Source organism: Hipposideros armiger, unplaced genomic scaffold, assembly GCF_001890085.2.
Source record: "Hipposideros armiger isolate ML-2016 unplaced genomic scaffold, ASM189008v1 scaffold_8, whole genome shotgun sequence".
Classification (NCBI taxonomy): Eukaryota; Metazoa; Chordata; class Mammalia; order Chiroptera; family Hipposideridae; genus Hipposideros; species Hipposideros armiger.
Window position 1 is genome coordinate 5,169,014 of NW_017731358.1, and position 12,981 is coordinate 5,181,994.

The window sequence follows — 12,981 nt, forward strand, 5'->3', positions numbered from 1 at the left end:
ATTATCCTATTCTATTTGCTCTTAGTACTCTTGTACGTTAGCTCATTATACTCTGAATATCTTTGATGGGTAAGGTCCTGATAGGTCCATTAAAATGTTTTCCTTCCATTTTTGCCTATTTTGACCTGAAGCTTCAGAATGAATATTTTTCAAGTGTATTCTATTCACGTTTGAGAAAAAAAAGCAAGGGTCAGATAAAGAAATAACTCACCAGAGATTATTGAATGACGTATTTAATTGTGACTATGTTTTTATATTTCTTAAAACCTTTCTTTAAATGGTCTGTTTTTTTCAAAAATGTTACACTAATGCTACTTAATATGCTTAGCTGCTTAAATGTGATTTGGTGCTTTGAGATTTTAGATAATATATATTTGAATGTAAACGCTTGTTAATCTTTGACTAAGCCAGCTTACAGAAAGTCTGGCATTTCAGATAATGAGGTTATAAAGCAGACCACTAACAGCAGGCACAGCTGCTATCTAAACCACAGGCACTTGAGTGCTCTCCCACTGAATAACAGCAAATATCTCAGGACAAAATAACAGTACCATACCCCATTCTACTTCCTGGGCAGATATGGACACATCCATTCCCTGACGGCTATGTTATTATGGGCAGCAACTCCATCTTATACTTTTTATACTCCTGATGACACCAAACATGCAAAAAAAATATCAAAATAGAGTGTCTTTTAAAATCTGATTTACTCTATGGCCTGCATCATCTGACGAGTTTATAGGCAACCTGACAGAAGTACATACCAGGACCAAGAGGGGTTCCTGCTAGGGCCCAGGTCTCTATGTGAGCATAGAGAATCTCAGAAGCTTGCACTAGAAAGACATGCAGAGACAGACCCGTGGTGCGTCCCCTGACCCGGACCCTCACCACCTGCCTGTCGGGAGCCTCCTCAGTCAGGCTGTCATGACTGTGGCTCTTTCTCTCATTCATCTCAGCTTCCATGCAGGCTATTCAAAGAGTGCCATCTGCAGGATAAATGGAGGACTCAGCAATACTTAATTCATTTCCTTCAAATGATAGTTAAAGTGTCTGTTTAAAATGTATTCAAGAGCTAATAAACACAAAATTTAAGTTAACATTTAATGAGAGATAATGGGTTGCTACATTAATTCTTCACAGTTATCATTTATATTTATTTTCATAACTGCCTTAAATGTCTTTACCCCAAAGAGTAAGCAATGGTGAGAATCACAGATGCCCCCACTATCCAAAGAGTGGAGCCATATTTGTTCAGGGACCTTATGCTGTTCCTTGACCCCTTGTGTAGCCACTTTCTCTGCTTGAGGGCTGGCTCCTCCCTGCAGGGCAAATTTCCAGGGGTTGTAACCGATGCAACAGCTCTCTTCCTGCTTTGGCTCAAGACAATTTTTTAAACCTGAATACAGGGAATGGGAGCTCAGAATTCCCTTCTCGTATCAGCCTTGGGTCAAAGAATCATGAAATCATAAAGTTGAAAGAAGTTCCTTCATTAAATCATGACCCTCTACAGTACGGCTGACAAGCGACCCCCAGCCTTCTACTTCACACCATGTGTGACAACAACCTTCCTGACTTTATCTCATAATCAACACCCCAAAAACAACAAGAAACAAGTTTCTATGCTTTCACTTTGTATCACTGATCTCTGACTAACTCAAGGATTATCCAAGTCCTGATTAAATCCACTCTTCTCCTCCTAGTGGCCCTCACCTAGTTGAGAACAGAAGCAAGAGAGAAAGAGAAGCTCTTTTCTGCCAGGATCGACCCCTTTCTCACCATCTGAGTGTGATGATCACACTGCACAGAACAAGACAGGGCTGAGGCAGGTAGCTACTGACAGCCCATATGCCCTCACCATGGTCGGAGTTGGTTTTTCTGCATGGACTACCAATTCCAGGAAGCTAGGCAGCACCACTGCCCATTCTCTTCCCCAGTCAGGACAAGGGAGCAGATAGGATTGATTTCCAGACCATGTGACCCATCTCTAGAGTCCTATTTACGGGGCAATGGGGCAACCTCATGGCCCCTCACTTTGGTAGGCTGCAGGTAGGCGTTCCACATCTGCTATGTCCCTTTCCAGAGGAAACATTCCTCCTAAAAACATGCGCCTTTTGGAAGGTAGAACTCTCCTTTCTCACAAAGACACAGTCTTATCAGGAAGCAGAGGCAAGGAGAAGTGGATTATATCAAGTGATTACTCATTGGCAGGGCCAGGGAAAAGTTGTAATAAATGTTGAACGGAATGGCCACAGCAGCACCCGCTCTGCTCTCTTTTGCTCTTCATCCTGTACTTTCCACAAGCAAACTCATACTTGGAAACGAGCCGTACACCCAGTTCCTACACCTCAATGAGAAGGGGCAGCACAGAGTTAGGTAAGAACGTGACTCTGGAGTCAGACAGACCCGGTTTGAATCTCAGCAGAGCCACCAACAAGCCGGAAGACTTGGGCACACTGAAGAACTTTCTGGGCCTTGGTGTTGTCTTCTATAAGACAAAGCTAATACTATCCACCATTCAGGATTGGTGGGATATAAAATANAAATGAAAGAAAGAAGGAAGAGAAAGAAAGTCAATGTGGTTGGTATCTCTTAATATGGCAGGTTGACCCAGGCTGAAACTAATTATTGGAAGACATGCTAATACATGGTTTGCTTTCAGAATCAATACTGGGCAGACAAGAACGTTTTCCTCTACAACAGCATTCCCTGTTTCCTTTCTAAACTGTCAATGCTCTCAAAGAGACAGTAACTTTCTTCTTCCCATCTGTATGTTATTCTCACTGTGTAGGTAAGGTGAGTATGTTATTGCATTGTGAAACTAGTGGTTACATACTTGGTACCTCTCTAAAGAGGTCCACAGAGTCAGAGAATCCCTTAGAAGGGAGAGTGCTCTCACTTGGTACCTAGGCTCTCTCTCTCCTTCCTTCTCCCTTTTCTGAGGCCCCATGGTAGGCTCAGCTCTAGTTTACTTGCAGAAATCAAATGGAATCACACATCTCACCAACAGACTGGTCCTCCACATCAGGTCCCATGGGCAGCCAATCCCGCCCTGCTCTGGTGCCCAGGTTTGATACCTAGACGTTTGTCTTGTTCCTAAGAGCCAACCCTTCCTTACCTGGTGCCCCAGCAACCTTGCCTCTGACTTGCAGCCCAGTGGCTGGAGTTCTGCTGTCTGTTAAGAGCTTTCCAATGCAAACTGCCCATAGTCCCTCTTGGATCTCTGAACACATTGGCTCCCGGATGCTCAGTGCTGGGTACCCCCTACCCACCAGCCCCAGGAAAGAAACACCATTATTCCATTGCCTTTCCTTGGATGGCCACTTTTTCCATTAGGCTTAACTTGAGGGCCAAGCTTATCAGTACCTGCAGCTGATCTGTCCCCTTGGTACATGGCCCATCTTAAAGGCCTACTCTTTCCAACATAAGCAGACCACACTGAGCTGAGTGTTGAGAAGTGACAGCTTGGTACTTGATAACTAGCCTGCAAAGGAGTGAGGCTTAGATGTACTCCATCAACACCACTGCCATGGGCACCACTGCTGCCACAGAGCCCACCATTCATCAGGCACCTCCTAGGAACCATATTCTCTAACAAGCGCTTTCTACATGTTTTTTCTAACACCCGTATCACTCTTCAGGGGCGGTATCACTATCTCCATTTTAGAGGGGATGCTGAAACGCAGGGAAGTTTTTGTCACAAGGCCCAAGGCCACTAGCAGGAAAACAGACTGACTGCAAAGGCTATGCTTTTCTTCACTACACCATATGTAGATGGGAAAACACCAATAGATGGGAAATCAGAACTGAGAGGAATGTCTCAAATAGGTTTGTGGAGCTATCAAGGGGGATTATTTTGCAAATTAGGAGGTTTAGTTAATGATAGCCTGACCTCAGCAAAAGGTAAAAGAAAAGAAACAAAAAAAGTCCAGGGCTGGGCCAAGTATAGTCCACCGTTTTGTGCTAGAAAATGGAAATGATGACTCAGGTGAGACATTGGTCAAGTTCATTGTTAAGTAGGCCAAGCTCCAGCAGAAAGCAGAGCCAGCTGTCATCATCAACTGTGGGTACATGCGTTTCAGATAAGCCAGAGGTCAGGTAGAGAAAGGTAAAGAGTAGTCACAGTGTCCCCAGAGGCCTGGGGTCACAAAGACCTTTTGGATTAAAAAATTGTAGAGGATCCTGCAGGTGACCCGAGTCCACCAGGGGAATTGCTAAACACAAGGAGGAAAAAAGTGGTCCTGTGGCCACAGTGCTAACACGTAGCTCTCTGAGGGGTTACCCAGAACCACACATACATAGAGGACTAGGAACTGGTTCTGGATGGAGCTGGGGACACCACCAGACCTGGTCCTAGAGACATCTGAAGTTCTTATGAATCAAGAGACTCTATGGCAAGGCAGCGAAGAGCCGAGACTCTGGAGCCAGACTACTGAGGTTTGAATCCCAACTCCACCACTTAACCAGCTCTGCCAACTTGAGCTAGTTATTTATCCTCTTTGCCTGAGATTCCTTATCTGTAAATGGGAATTAAAAATACCTAACTCATGGGATGTTATGAGGACTGAGTTAACATACAAAAAATAATTAGAACAGTGTCTGGCACAGAGAAAGTACTTAGTGAATGTTATTGTTATTATCATTATTACTAATATTAGGTCTCCTCAACAGGGGGAAGAAAACAATGTCTATCAGCCAACATAATATATTGAATAAAAAATATAACCAGATGACTTGTCTTGGACTCAAAATCAGTACACCGAACATGAAATCAGTATGCTTCTTTTGTCTAATTTATTTTTGGTTGTTGCCTTTAAGATTCCTTTAAAAAGGGCCAATCTTATTCACCTCTAACCAAAGAGAGTTTTTGAAAGGGAAAAATAACTTTGTCACATTCACCTAACAAAGGGAAAGGGCTGAAGCCTCCCATAGTCATTAGGCACGGTGTGGTGGTAACTATCCCAGCTGGAAAAATCATAGGCACTTAGTGGGGCTGGGGAAATGGGCAGAGTAAGAATTCCCATGTTCTCGTAACAAAACTGGTTTCTTACGGCATCATCTAAAGTAATTTTTTAGGTTTTTTTTTTCAATTAAAAGAAAATACAGAAGATTCCAAAGAACTCAGTCAAAATTTGACTCAAAAGGTGCTTCTTCCCAAGTGCCAGACCATGGGCTGGGACTGTGTAGACCGACTCCAGTGCAGTGCAGTCTCACTAATTCTATCAGGATGGCTCTCAATTAGGTCCCAGGTTATATGATTCTGGGGCTNAGTAGTTAAGTATGACCTGCTTGTCTGGCACTGTTTTCATGAATTTTGTTTTATTTCTTTTCATTTTTTTATCTTTACTTTAACAAAATGGGATATTCGCAAGCGAATTGGTTAAAGAAAAATGCTTTTCATCCACTAGTTTGCAGATGGTTAGCTTTTACATACCCTGGGTGTGATTTCAAACTTTTGATCTTTTTTTAAAAAAAAAGCAATTTGTTTTCTGTTTAGGTTCTTCTGCTTTCTTTAAAATGTCGATTCATTTTCAGTTAGTGACAGTTTACTTAATTAGCTCTACCATAACCACTTAAAAATCTATTTCACATTTGAGAGCTTTTTACTTAGTTTAAATATAACTCGGATTGTTCTGTGATGTTACACTGCCTCCATTTAGTCCAGCTTCTGCCACTGGAACTCATGCTGTGGGGAAAACATGTGCAACCTCAGTGAGGACTCAGGAACTGCATGGAAATTGGTTTAAGAGATAAAAAAGCAAATGATTTAGGAAGTGAACAAAACTACTTCAGTAATACATAGAGATTGAAAAAGTTCCTAAGGATAAACTTAATTAGTATATTAACTATTGTTTAAAATGCTGATTTCTGATTCTTTTGTTATCAGACAGATCATTTAAAACAAACACGGCTTGATACACACATTTAGATGACATGCTCTATTAACCCGGATTCCATGTCCCCCAGCCCTGAGAGTATAATCCAGCTTCCCAGACTAGACAGCAGAGATACGTGCTTCTGACAATTACATGACACACCATACATTAATGTGCAGCACTGGAAGTGTGGCTATCCCTCAGTTTCTGTGAGTCCCAGACTGAACATCACTGGTTCAAGAACAAACTGCATTTCAAGCCAAACCCTGGACCCTACCAAAGTCTATGTAATCTATCAAGGTCCTTCATAGCACAGAGAGGATAGATTTTCCTTAAGTTGTTTTTTTCAATTTTCATACTCACACTCTGCTTATGATAAATGACAGTTGTGCCTCTGAATTTGAGTGGGAAGTAGCACACAATGACAGTTGTCAAACTGATTCTGGCAAGATGTGTCTTTAGTTTCAAAGAAGCAATTTTATACACTAAGGTATAAAAGTGAATTATAATGTTCATATAGCTGGATCCTAATAATAAAAAAAATTAGGGACACCAAATCCATTTGAAGAATGCAAACTTAGGCTTAAGTGGAATTAACCTGTGCGTTCTTGAAGGGGCATTTCACTGGGACATAGTTTTTGAGGGGCCCCTTAACCTGACATGCAAAGTCCTCTGTGGCCAGCCCCACCTCCCTCTCAACCCCACCTCCAATGAGTTCCTGCCTCACCCCTAAACATCGCAAAAGCTGCTTCCCACCTCCTGAGTTTTGCTGTCACTATGTTTAACTTCACTTGCAATGTCCATCTCTTTTTTCTCCCTATATCCACTTCCTAGGCTCATCCTTTAAGCACCATCTCAAAATCACTAGATTTGAACAGCCTTTTCTCTTTAATAACCCACTCAGGCGAGAGTGGTATCACTCTTCTCTGATTCTGTTCAAACCACAATTATTGTCCACGGGGCCCGCCTCTCCCACTAGACTCCGACCTCCTTGTAATTGCTGTCTGTAGAATGGTGCTGTGCTGAGTAGTTTGCTTAAGACATGTTGAACTGGACTCAACTCAAACTCATCTCTCACAACACATAACTTTGGGCTGAATGTCTCCATATTCCCATAGTAACTCTATCTTAGCACCTCTCACAGTCTGCATTCAAGATTCTCTGTGTATCTCCACCCTCTCCACTGCCCCACTCAGCAGGTAGTTAGTTCCTGAAGGCGTATGGGGTTCTCACAGTGTATCCTACCCTTTCATCCTGCCCCTGCCCCCAGCACCCCTGCCAGCACTGTACCTGCAGGAGATGCTCAATTAATGTTCATAGCCATGAACTGTCAAGTGCAAACATGCCTGAGGTTCCCGCCCTACTCTCGTGGGAAAAGCTGTACCACCCCATTCAGCTCTAGGCCTGATCTTCACCCTGTCTCTGGGAACAATAGCCCGGTAAGTCCGGGACTCCTTGCCACTACAGCAGGCAGGCAATCTCGTAAACAACTTGCAAAGCTCCTCCTCCTTTCTCATGTCCCAACTTCTCAACCAGAAATCAGTCCTTTCCCAGAACAGTCTTTTCCAAGAGAGCTACTCACGTCCTGAACCGGGTTTGGGAGCCCATCGAACAGTCATTATACATAATTCCCTAATCACCCCCTTTCTTCCTCAGCTAATTGTGTTTATTCCAACCAGCATACAATCAAGACAGAGAGCTTTTCAGGGGAAGAGACAGTTCTTTCTGTCTGCTAAGGACAGGAGAGAAAGTCCCTTTGAAGAGAATTGTTGATATTTTCTGAACAGGGGCCAGGAATGTAACTGAGTTAATGGGAGAAAATCAAGGGTCTAGCTGCTTTCTGCTCTGGGACGCTAACTTTTTGGATTCTTCTAACATGGTAGAAACTTAGTGTCAGAGGAGACCCCCATGGATCGTCCAGCCAGGACAGGAGACCCCTGCACTGAGAGACAATCGCCTTTGGAACAAAGTTTTAAGTTGGTTTCTAAGCTCTACTTACATATTCAAGTGTTTTCGGTTCCTAAAGCATTGTTACAATGTGACACCATCATGATCATCCTAACTTACAGACACCATCCTTAGGGTCAAGAGAACCTGGGTTCTTGTCCCAGTTGTGACCCAGCTGGCTGTGAGCATTCTCCTCTCGGGACCCCACTGCCTCATTTTAGGGTGCTGGATCAGACCATCTGCCTCTAACTCAAATATTTCATCATTTTATTATATCGAGGGCACTGCAGCTCCTCTCCTTGGAAGATGAGACCAAGAAGGGCTTGTTCCTTGTCAAGCACTAGGACAACCCTGGGAGGTGAAAGTGATTATCCCCATGTTTGGATGAAGAAAATGAGTACAGAGAAGTTAATTAAGTTGCCTGAGCTTACACAGCTATCAACTAGCGGAGTCAGGATTCAAAGCCAAGTGGTTCTGGCAGCAACACTACCATCTAAAACCCAGACACCATTCAAGTTTTGCCATCTGTCCCAATACTGACCTTTAGAGCAGAAGGGTACAGTCCAGAGCACATGTTGTGTTTAGCTGTCCCTTTAATATAGTTCCTTAGGCTTCTCTTGACTTGCCTGCCTTTGACACTTTTTAACCATTACCAGGCTATTACTTTATAAAATGTCCCTCAATTTGGGTTTGTCTCATGTTTTCTCATGATTCGAATCAGGAATATCACAAAAATGATTCTTGTGTTTCCCAGTGCATTCCATCAGGTGGAATACAATTTCAGTTTGCCCTGTTACCAGTGATGTTAACTTTGATCATTTGATTAAGGTGGAGTCTTCCAGCCTTCTTCGCTGCAAAAGTTTCTCTTATTCCCTTTGTAATTAATAACTATTTGAGGGAGGTACTTTGAGACCATGCAGAGGGTGGATTCTGTGAGATGCCATAATGGACTTTTTACCTCTATGGCTGGGAGTGCCACCACCAGGCAGACAGCCTTCAGTTGTCAGCCCCCTTTGGGGATNGAAATGTTTCATCCACTGTAGATGCAGGGCCTTTCATTGCTGTCATTGGCGATACCACCCACCCACCTTTAACTGCATTCAACTCATCCTGTTTGATCTCCAGAATATCCCCTCGTTACTTCTTTGGTTTTCTCGGCCCCGATTAGCCCATGATTTTAAACAAGCTACACAGGCCATCAGGCACAGTTGAACCCCCTCACTACCTTTGCTCCCACCACACAGAGTCAGACACATCAGGAGGAAATTAGGCAGAGTCAGATCAGCGCGGTTCCACAGCAGAGGCAACCAGTCAGGAGGGTCCTGCCTCCTTGTGCTTCTAGGACTCGCTTCTTAATCTTGGAAATAAAGTCCAGAGAAGTCAGTCCTCAAGTGGAGCTACGCTCAACGTAACTGATCATCAGGACAACTGTCCTCTCTGGCTCGTTTCCACTTCTCTCCTCCAATCAGCACCAACCAACCAACCAACCAAATAAAGTAAGGTCTTCGCATCTGTAAGGACTTTAGTATCTATGATTCTTTAAGAAGCAGTGGAGACTCCACATTCTTCCAGGATTAAGATCTAGTGATTTGGCCTCAAGACATTTTCCTTGGTGTTTAGAGAAGCTGGAACAGAGGTGTCTGGAGCAGTCGAGAGACGAGTGAGGGATGCTGAGAAGGTGAGAAAATGTGTTGTCTTGAGGGGCACTTGGCAGGGGGAGTGGAAACCCCTTAGTAAAAACCTTGAAATGTAGGGAGGACCGAAGCCTCTAACATCCATTTTGCATTTGCTCAGAAGTCCTAACAAAAATGTTGGAGAAGGGAAACGGTTCATCTTCTGCTTTCTGAGGAGTTGGTGCTCAATAAATCAGGAGGCCACAATTAAATCAGAATTATCGTACAGACACGTCTGTTACAGATTCTGCCAAGAGTCAACTGAGTCCACTCTATTCCTACAGCACTAAACTTGAACTGCACATTTGATTAATAATATACTAGCCTTCTCAAATGTTAGAAGGACTTTTGGGAAAATGATTTAGATGAAGTGGGCCTGTTTAAAAAGATACTTTAATCCATTCCTTGGTCTCTTCTGCAGATTGTCCTGGGGCAAGCACATAGGCCAAATCATTCCATGGACTGCAGGCACAGGACTTCTAGCTTTACAGAATTCTAGCCTTTGGCTTCACTTCCTCGGACACTGAGATAAATTAATGCCTGCAATTGTGTCAAGTGTGGAAGCCTTCAAAGTCTTCAGTGACAGTATCATTAAGCCCACAACAAGATGGTATTAGTTCAGAGAAATGTACGAGGTCTGACAATTAAGTTTGTGAACTTGTTGCAACGATGTTGCTAACCTTTGTTGATATCAGAGGGATTATTCATTATGAATTTGTACCAACTGGACAAACAGAACTAAGTTTACTATTTGGCTGAAAAGGCTGCGTGGAAAAGTTAGATGACCTGAACTATTCGCCAACAATTCATGGCTCTTGCATCATGACAATGCACCAGCTCACATAGCACTGTCTGTGAGGGAGTTTTTAGCCAGTAAATAAATAACTGTATTGGAACACCCTCCCTACTCACCTGATCTGGCCCACAATGACTTCTTTCTTTACCCGAAGAGAAAGGAAATATTGAAAGGAAGACATTTTGATGATGACATTCAGGACATCAAGGATAATACGACGACAGCTCTGATGGCCATTCCAGAAAAAGAGTTCCAAAATTGCTTTGAAGGGTGGACTAGGTGCTGGAGTTGGTGCATAGCTTCCCGAGGGGAGTACTTCAAAGGTGATCATAGTGATATTCAGCCATGAGGTATGTAGCACTTTTTCTAGGACGACTTTGCAAACTTAATTGTCAGATCTCGTACATATGAATATATTAATGAGGTTTAANTCAGCAGGTGGGGAATCCATTTGGCCTTCTTCCATCCTTTGCCCCCTAACAGACTGAAGAGGCACCCAGAATGCCTGGCCACCCAGATATTTTGGGTCCATACTACATCTTGTCCACCAAAGGCACACAGGGCCTGTGTGGATAGTATGCTGCCATCGCCAGCTCATTCCGCAGAAGGCCCTGGTGGCTTCTTTTTGTTGTTGTCGTGGTGGTGGTGGTGGTGTTGGTGGTGGTAAAATATACATTAAAAACTTGTGAAGCTTAGCGCCATTATGTAGATTCACATCGCTGTGTAACCATCACCACCATCCAACTCCAGAACTCCTTATCTTGCAAAGCTAAAACTCTATACCGATTAAATAATTAACTCTCCCTTCCCTTCTCCCCCAGCCCCTATTCTACTAGGTAGAATAGCAACCACTATTCCACTTTCTGCCTCAATGAATTTGACTATTCTGTTACTTCCTATAAGTGGACTCACACAATATTTGTCCTTTTGCAACTGACTTATTTCACATAGCATGCTGTCTTCAAGGTTCATCCGTGTTGTAGGATCCTTTTTCAAGGCTGAATACTATTCCGTTGTATGCATAGACCACATGCTGCTTCTCCATTCACCCATGGATGGACACTTGTGTTGTTTCCCCCTTTTGGCTACTGTGAACAATGCTGCTATAAACACGGATGTACAAATACCTTTTTACAGCCCACCTTTTAGTTCTTTTGGATATATACCCAGAAGTGAGTTTGCTGAATCGTATGGCAATTCTATGTTTAATTTTTTTGAGGAACCACCACACTGTTTTTCACAGTGGCTGCACTATTTTACACTCCCACCAGAGGGCACAAAGATTTCATACTTTATTCCATAGGTTGGGTCTAATCTACCTGCACGGACCAGGTTCAGGTCCCTGCTGACATGGTCTTTCTGGCTCCTGTCAGGCCTCTCATTTTTCGGCATATACTCGCAGCCCCCCCTAGAGATATAGTATGCTCCCACTGCTTTCCTGTCCTCCAGAAGATTCCTTTGGTTCTTGGCACGCCCTCTCCTTTTGCACCCACAGCCCGTATCTGTCTGGCGCTGGTGGCCTCCCTGGGTGAGGGTCGGGGCTCTGCACAATGCCCAGCGTGACCCCCACACTGAGGACTGCCCACCTAGTAGGATGGGAGCCAGCTCTGGTTAAGGCTGGCATCCTCACTCCTCCAGCACACCCTGCCCCATATGGATACCTTTCCCAGCTGCCCTTTCCCTGCTTAGTCTTAAGTGTTTTATTTTCCACTGCAACTGATCACATCTGACAAAGAATTGGACGGCAGTATTTTATCTTGAAAACGAATATTTTCAGGATCCATTTGGAAACTCCCCCCAAAAAAGGAATATAAGGGAGACAGGATAAAACTGGGGGGCTGTAGGCTCAGAACAGAAACTCTCTTCTATCACTCCACCAGTAAGACAAATGGTTAAGGCCTCTCATTCAGCCTCTTTGTGCAAATTAGGAAACGGTGCCCTTTTTGGATCAGATGGGCAGCTCAGCTAAAATGTTGACTATTGTGCAAATTACAGACTATATTGTGCCAGTGATACAAAGGCACACTCTCTGGGCATACGTGGGTGCATGGCTTGGTAAACAGGTGCCATCTCTGCCTCTGGGTCCTGGAAGGCACACAGCTTTGTAAGCAGAGCTGGTGCTGACTTTCAGCTCCTATCGCCTGCAGTGACAACCACAGGGGTAGCTTTGGGCTGTCAATGGATCTAATGTCATTCCCTCCCGCCATCACCACCTTGTAGACAAGGCTTTTACAGATCATGCTAGCAGAATGGTTTCCTTTGAAGACCATAAACTAAGAGTTTATTTACCCCTCGCCTAGTGATCCGATAGCAGATAAAGGTCTCCTTGCATCACGCAGAAAGGCAGCCCAGAAACCACGGGCTATCTATCTGACATGCCCCAGCAAACACCAAAGCCTAGCCCTAGTCTCCCTCACCCCGCTACACACACACACACACACGCACGCACACGCACACGCATGCACACAGAGAGCCACACACAGCCTCTCACCTGAGCCACCTCTTCAAAGTCATCGTGCCTCTTCTGCAGGGCCCGAGCTCGATGCAGGGACTTGCCGACCCCTGTGTGTTTGCTGAGAAAGGCCTCACCATGGTTTTCAATCCAGTCCAACACCTGGGCAGAGGAGGAAGACAGAAACAATGACTTCCTGGCAGAAGGAAAGATAAGTGACAACATGCTCGAGTCCTAGAG

At 44.0% G+C, this 12,981-nt stretch overlaps 1 protein-coding gene across 24 annotated transcripts in view; it reads right to left on the reverse strand.

The window, feature by feature from the left end:
- KALRN (kalirin RhoGEF kinase) overlaps positions 1-12,981 on the reverse strand; it is a 655,970-nt gene that overhangs the window by 330,498 nt on the left and 312,491 nt on the right. For all 24 annotated transcript variants that reach the window (XM_019652336.1, XM_019652320.1, XM_019652304.1 and 21 more), the window contains exon 10: positions 12,781-12,903. In XM_019652336.1, the coding sequence (XP_019507881.1) occupies positions 12,781-12,903 (123 nt within the window). The remainder of the gene's footprint in view (positions 1-12,780; positions 12,904-12,981) is intronic.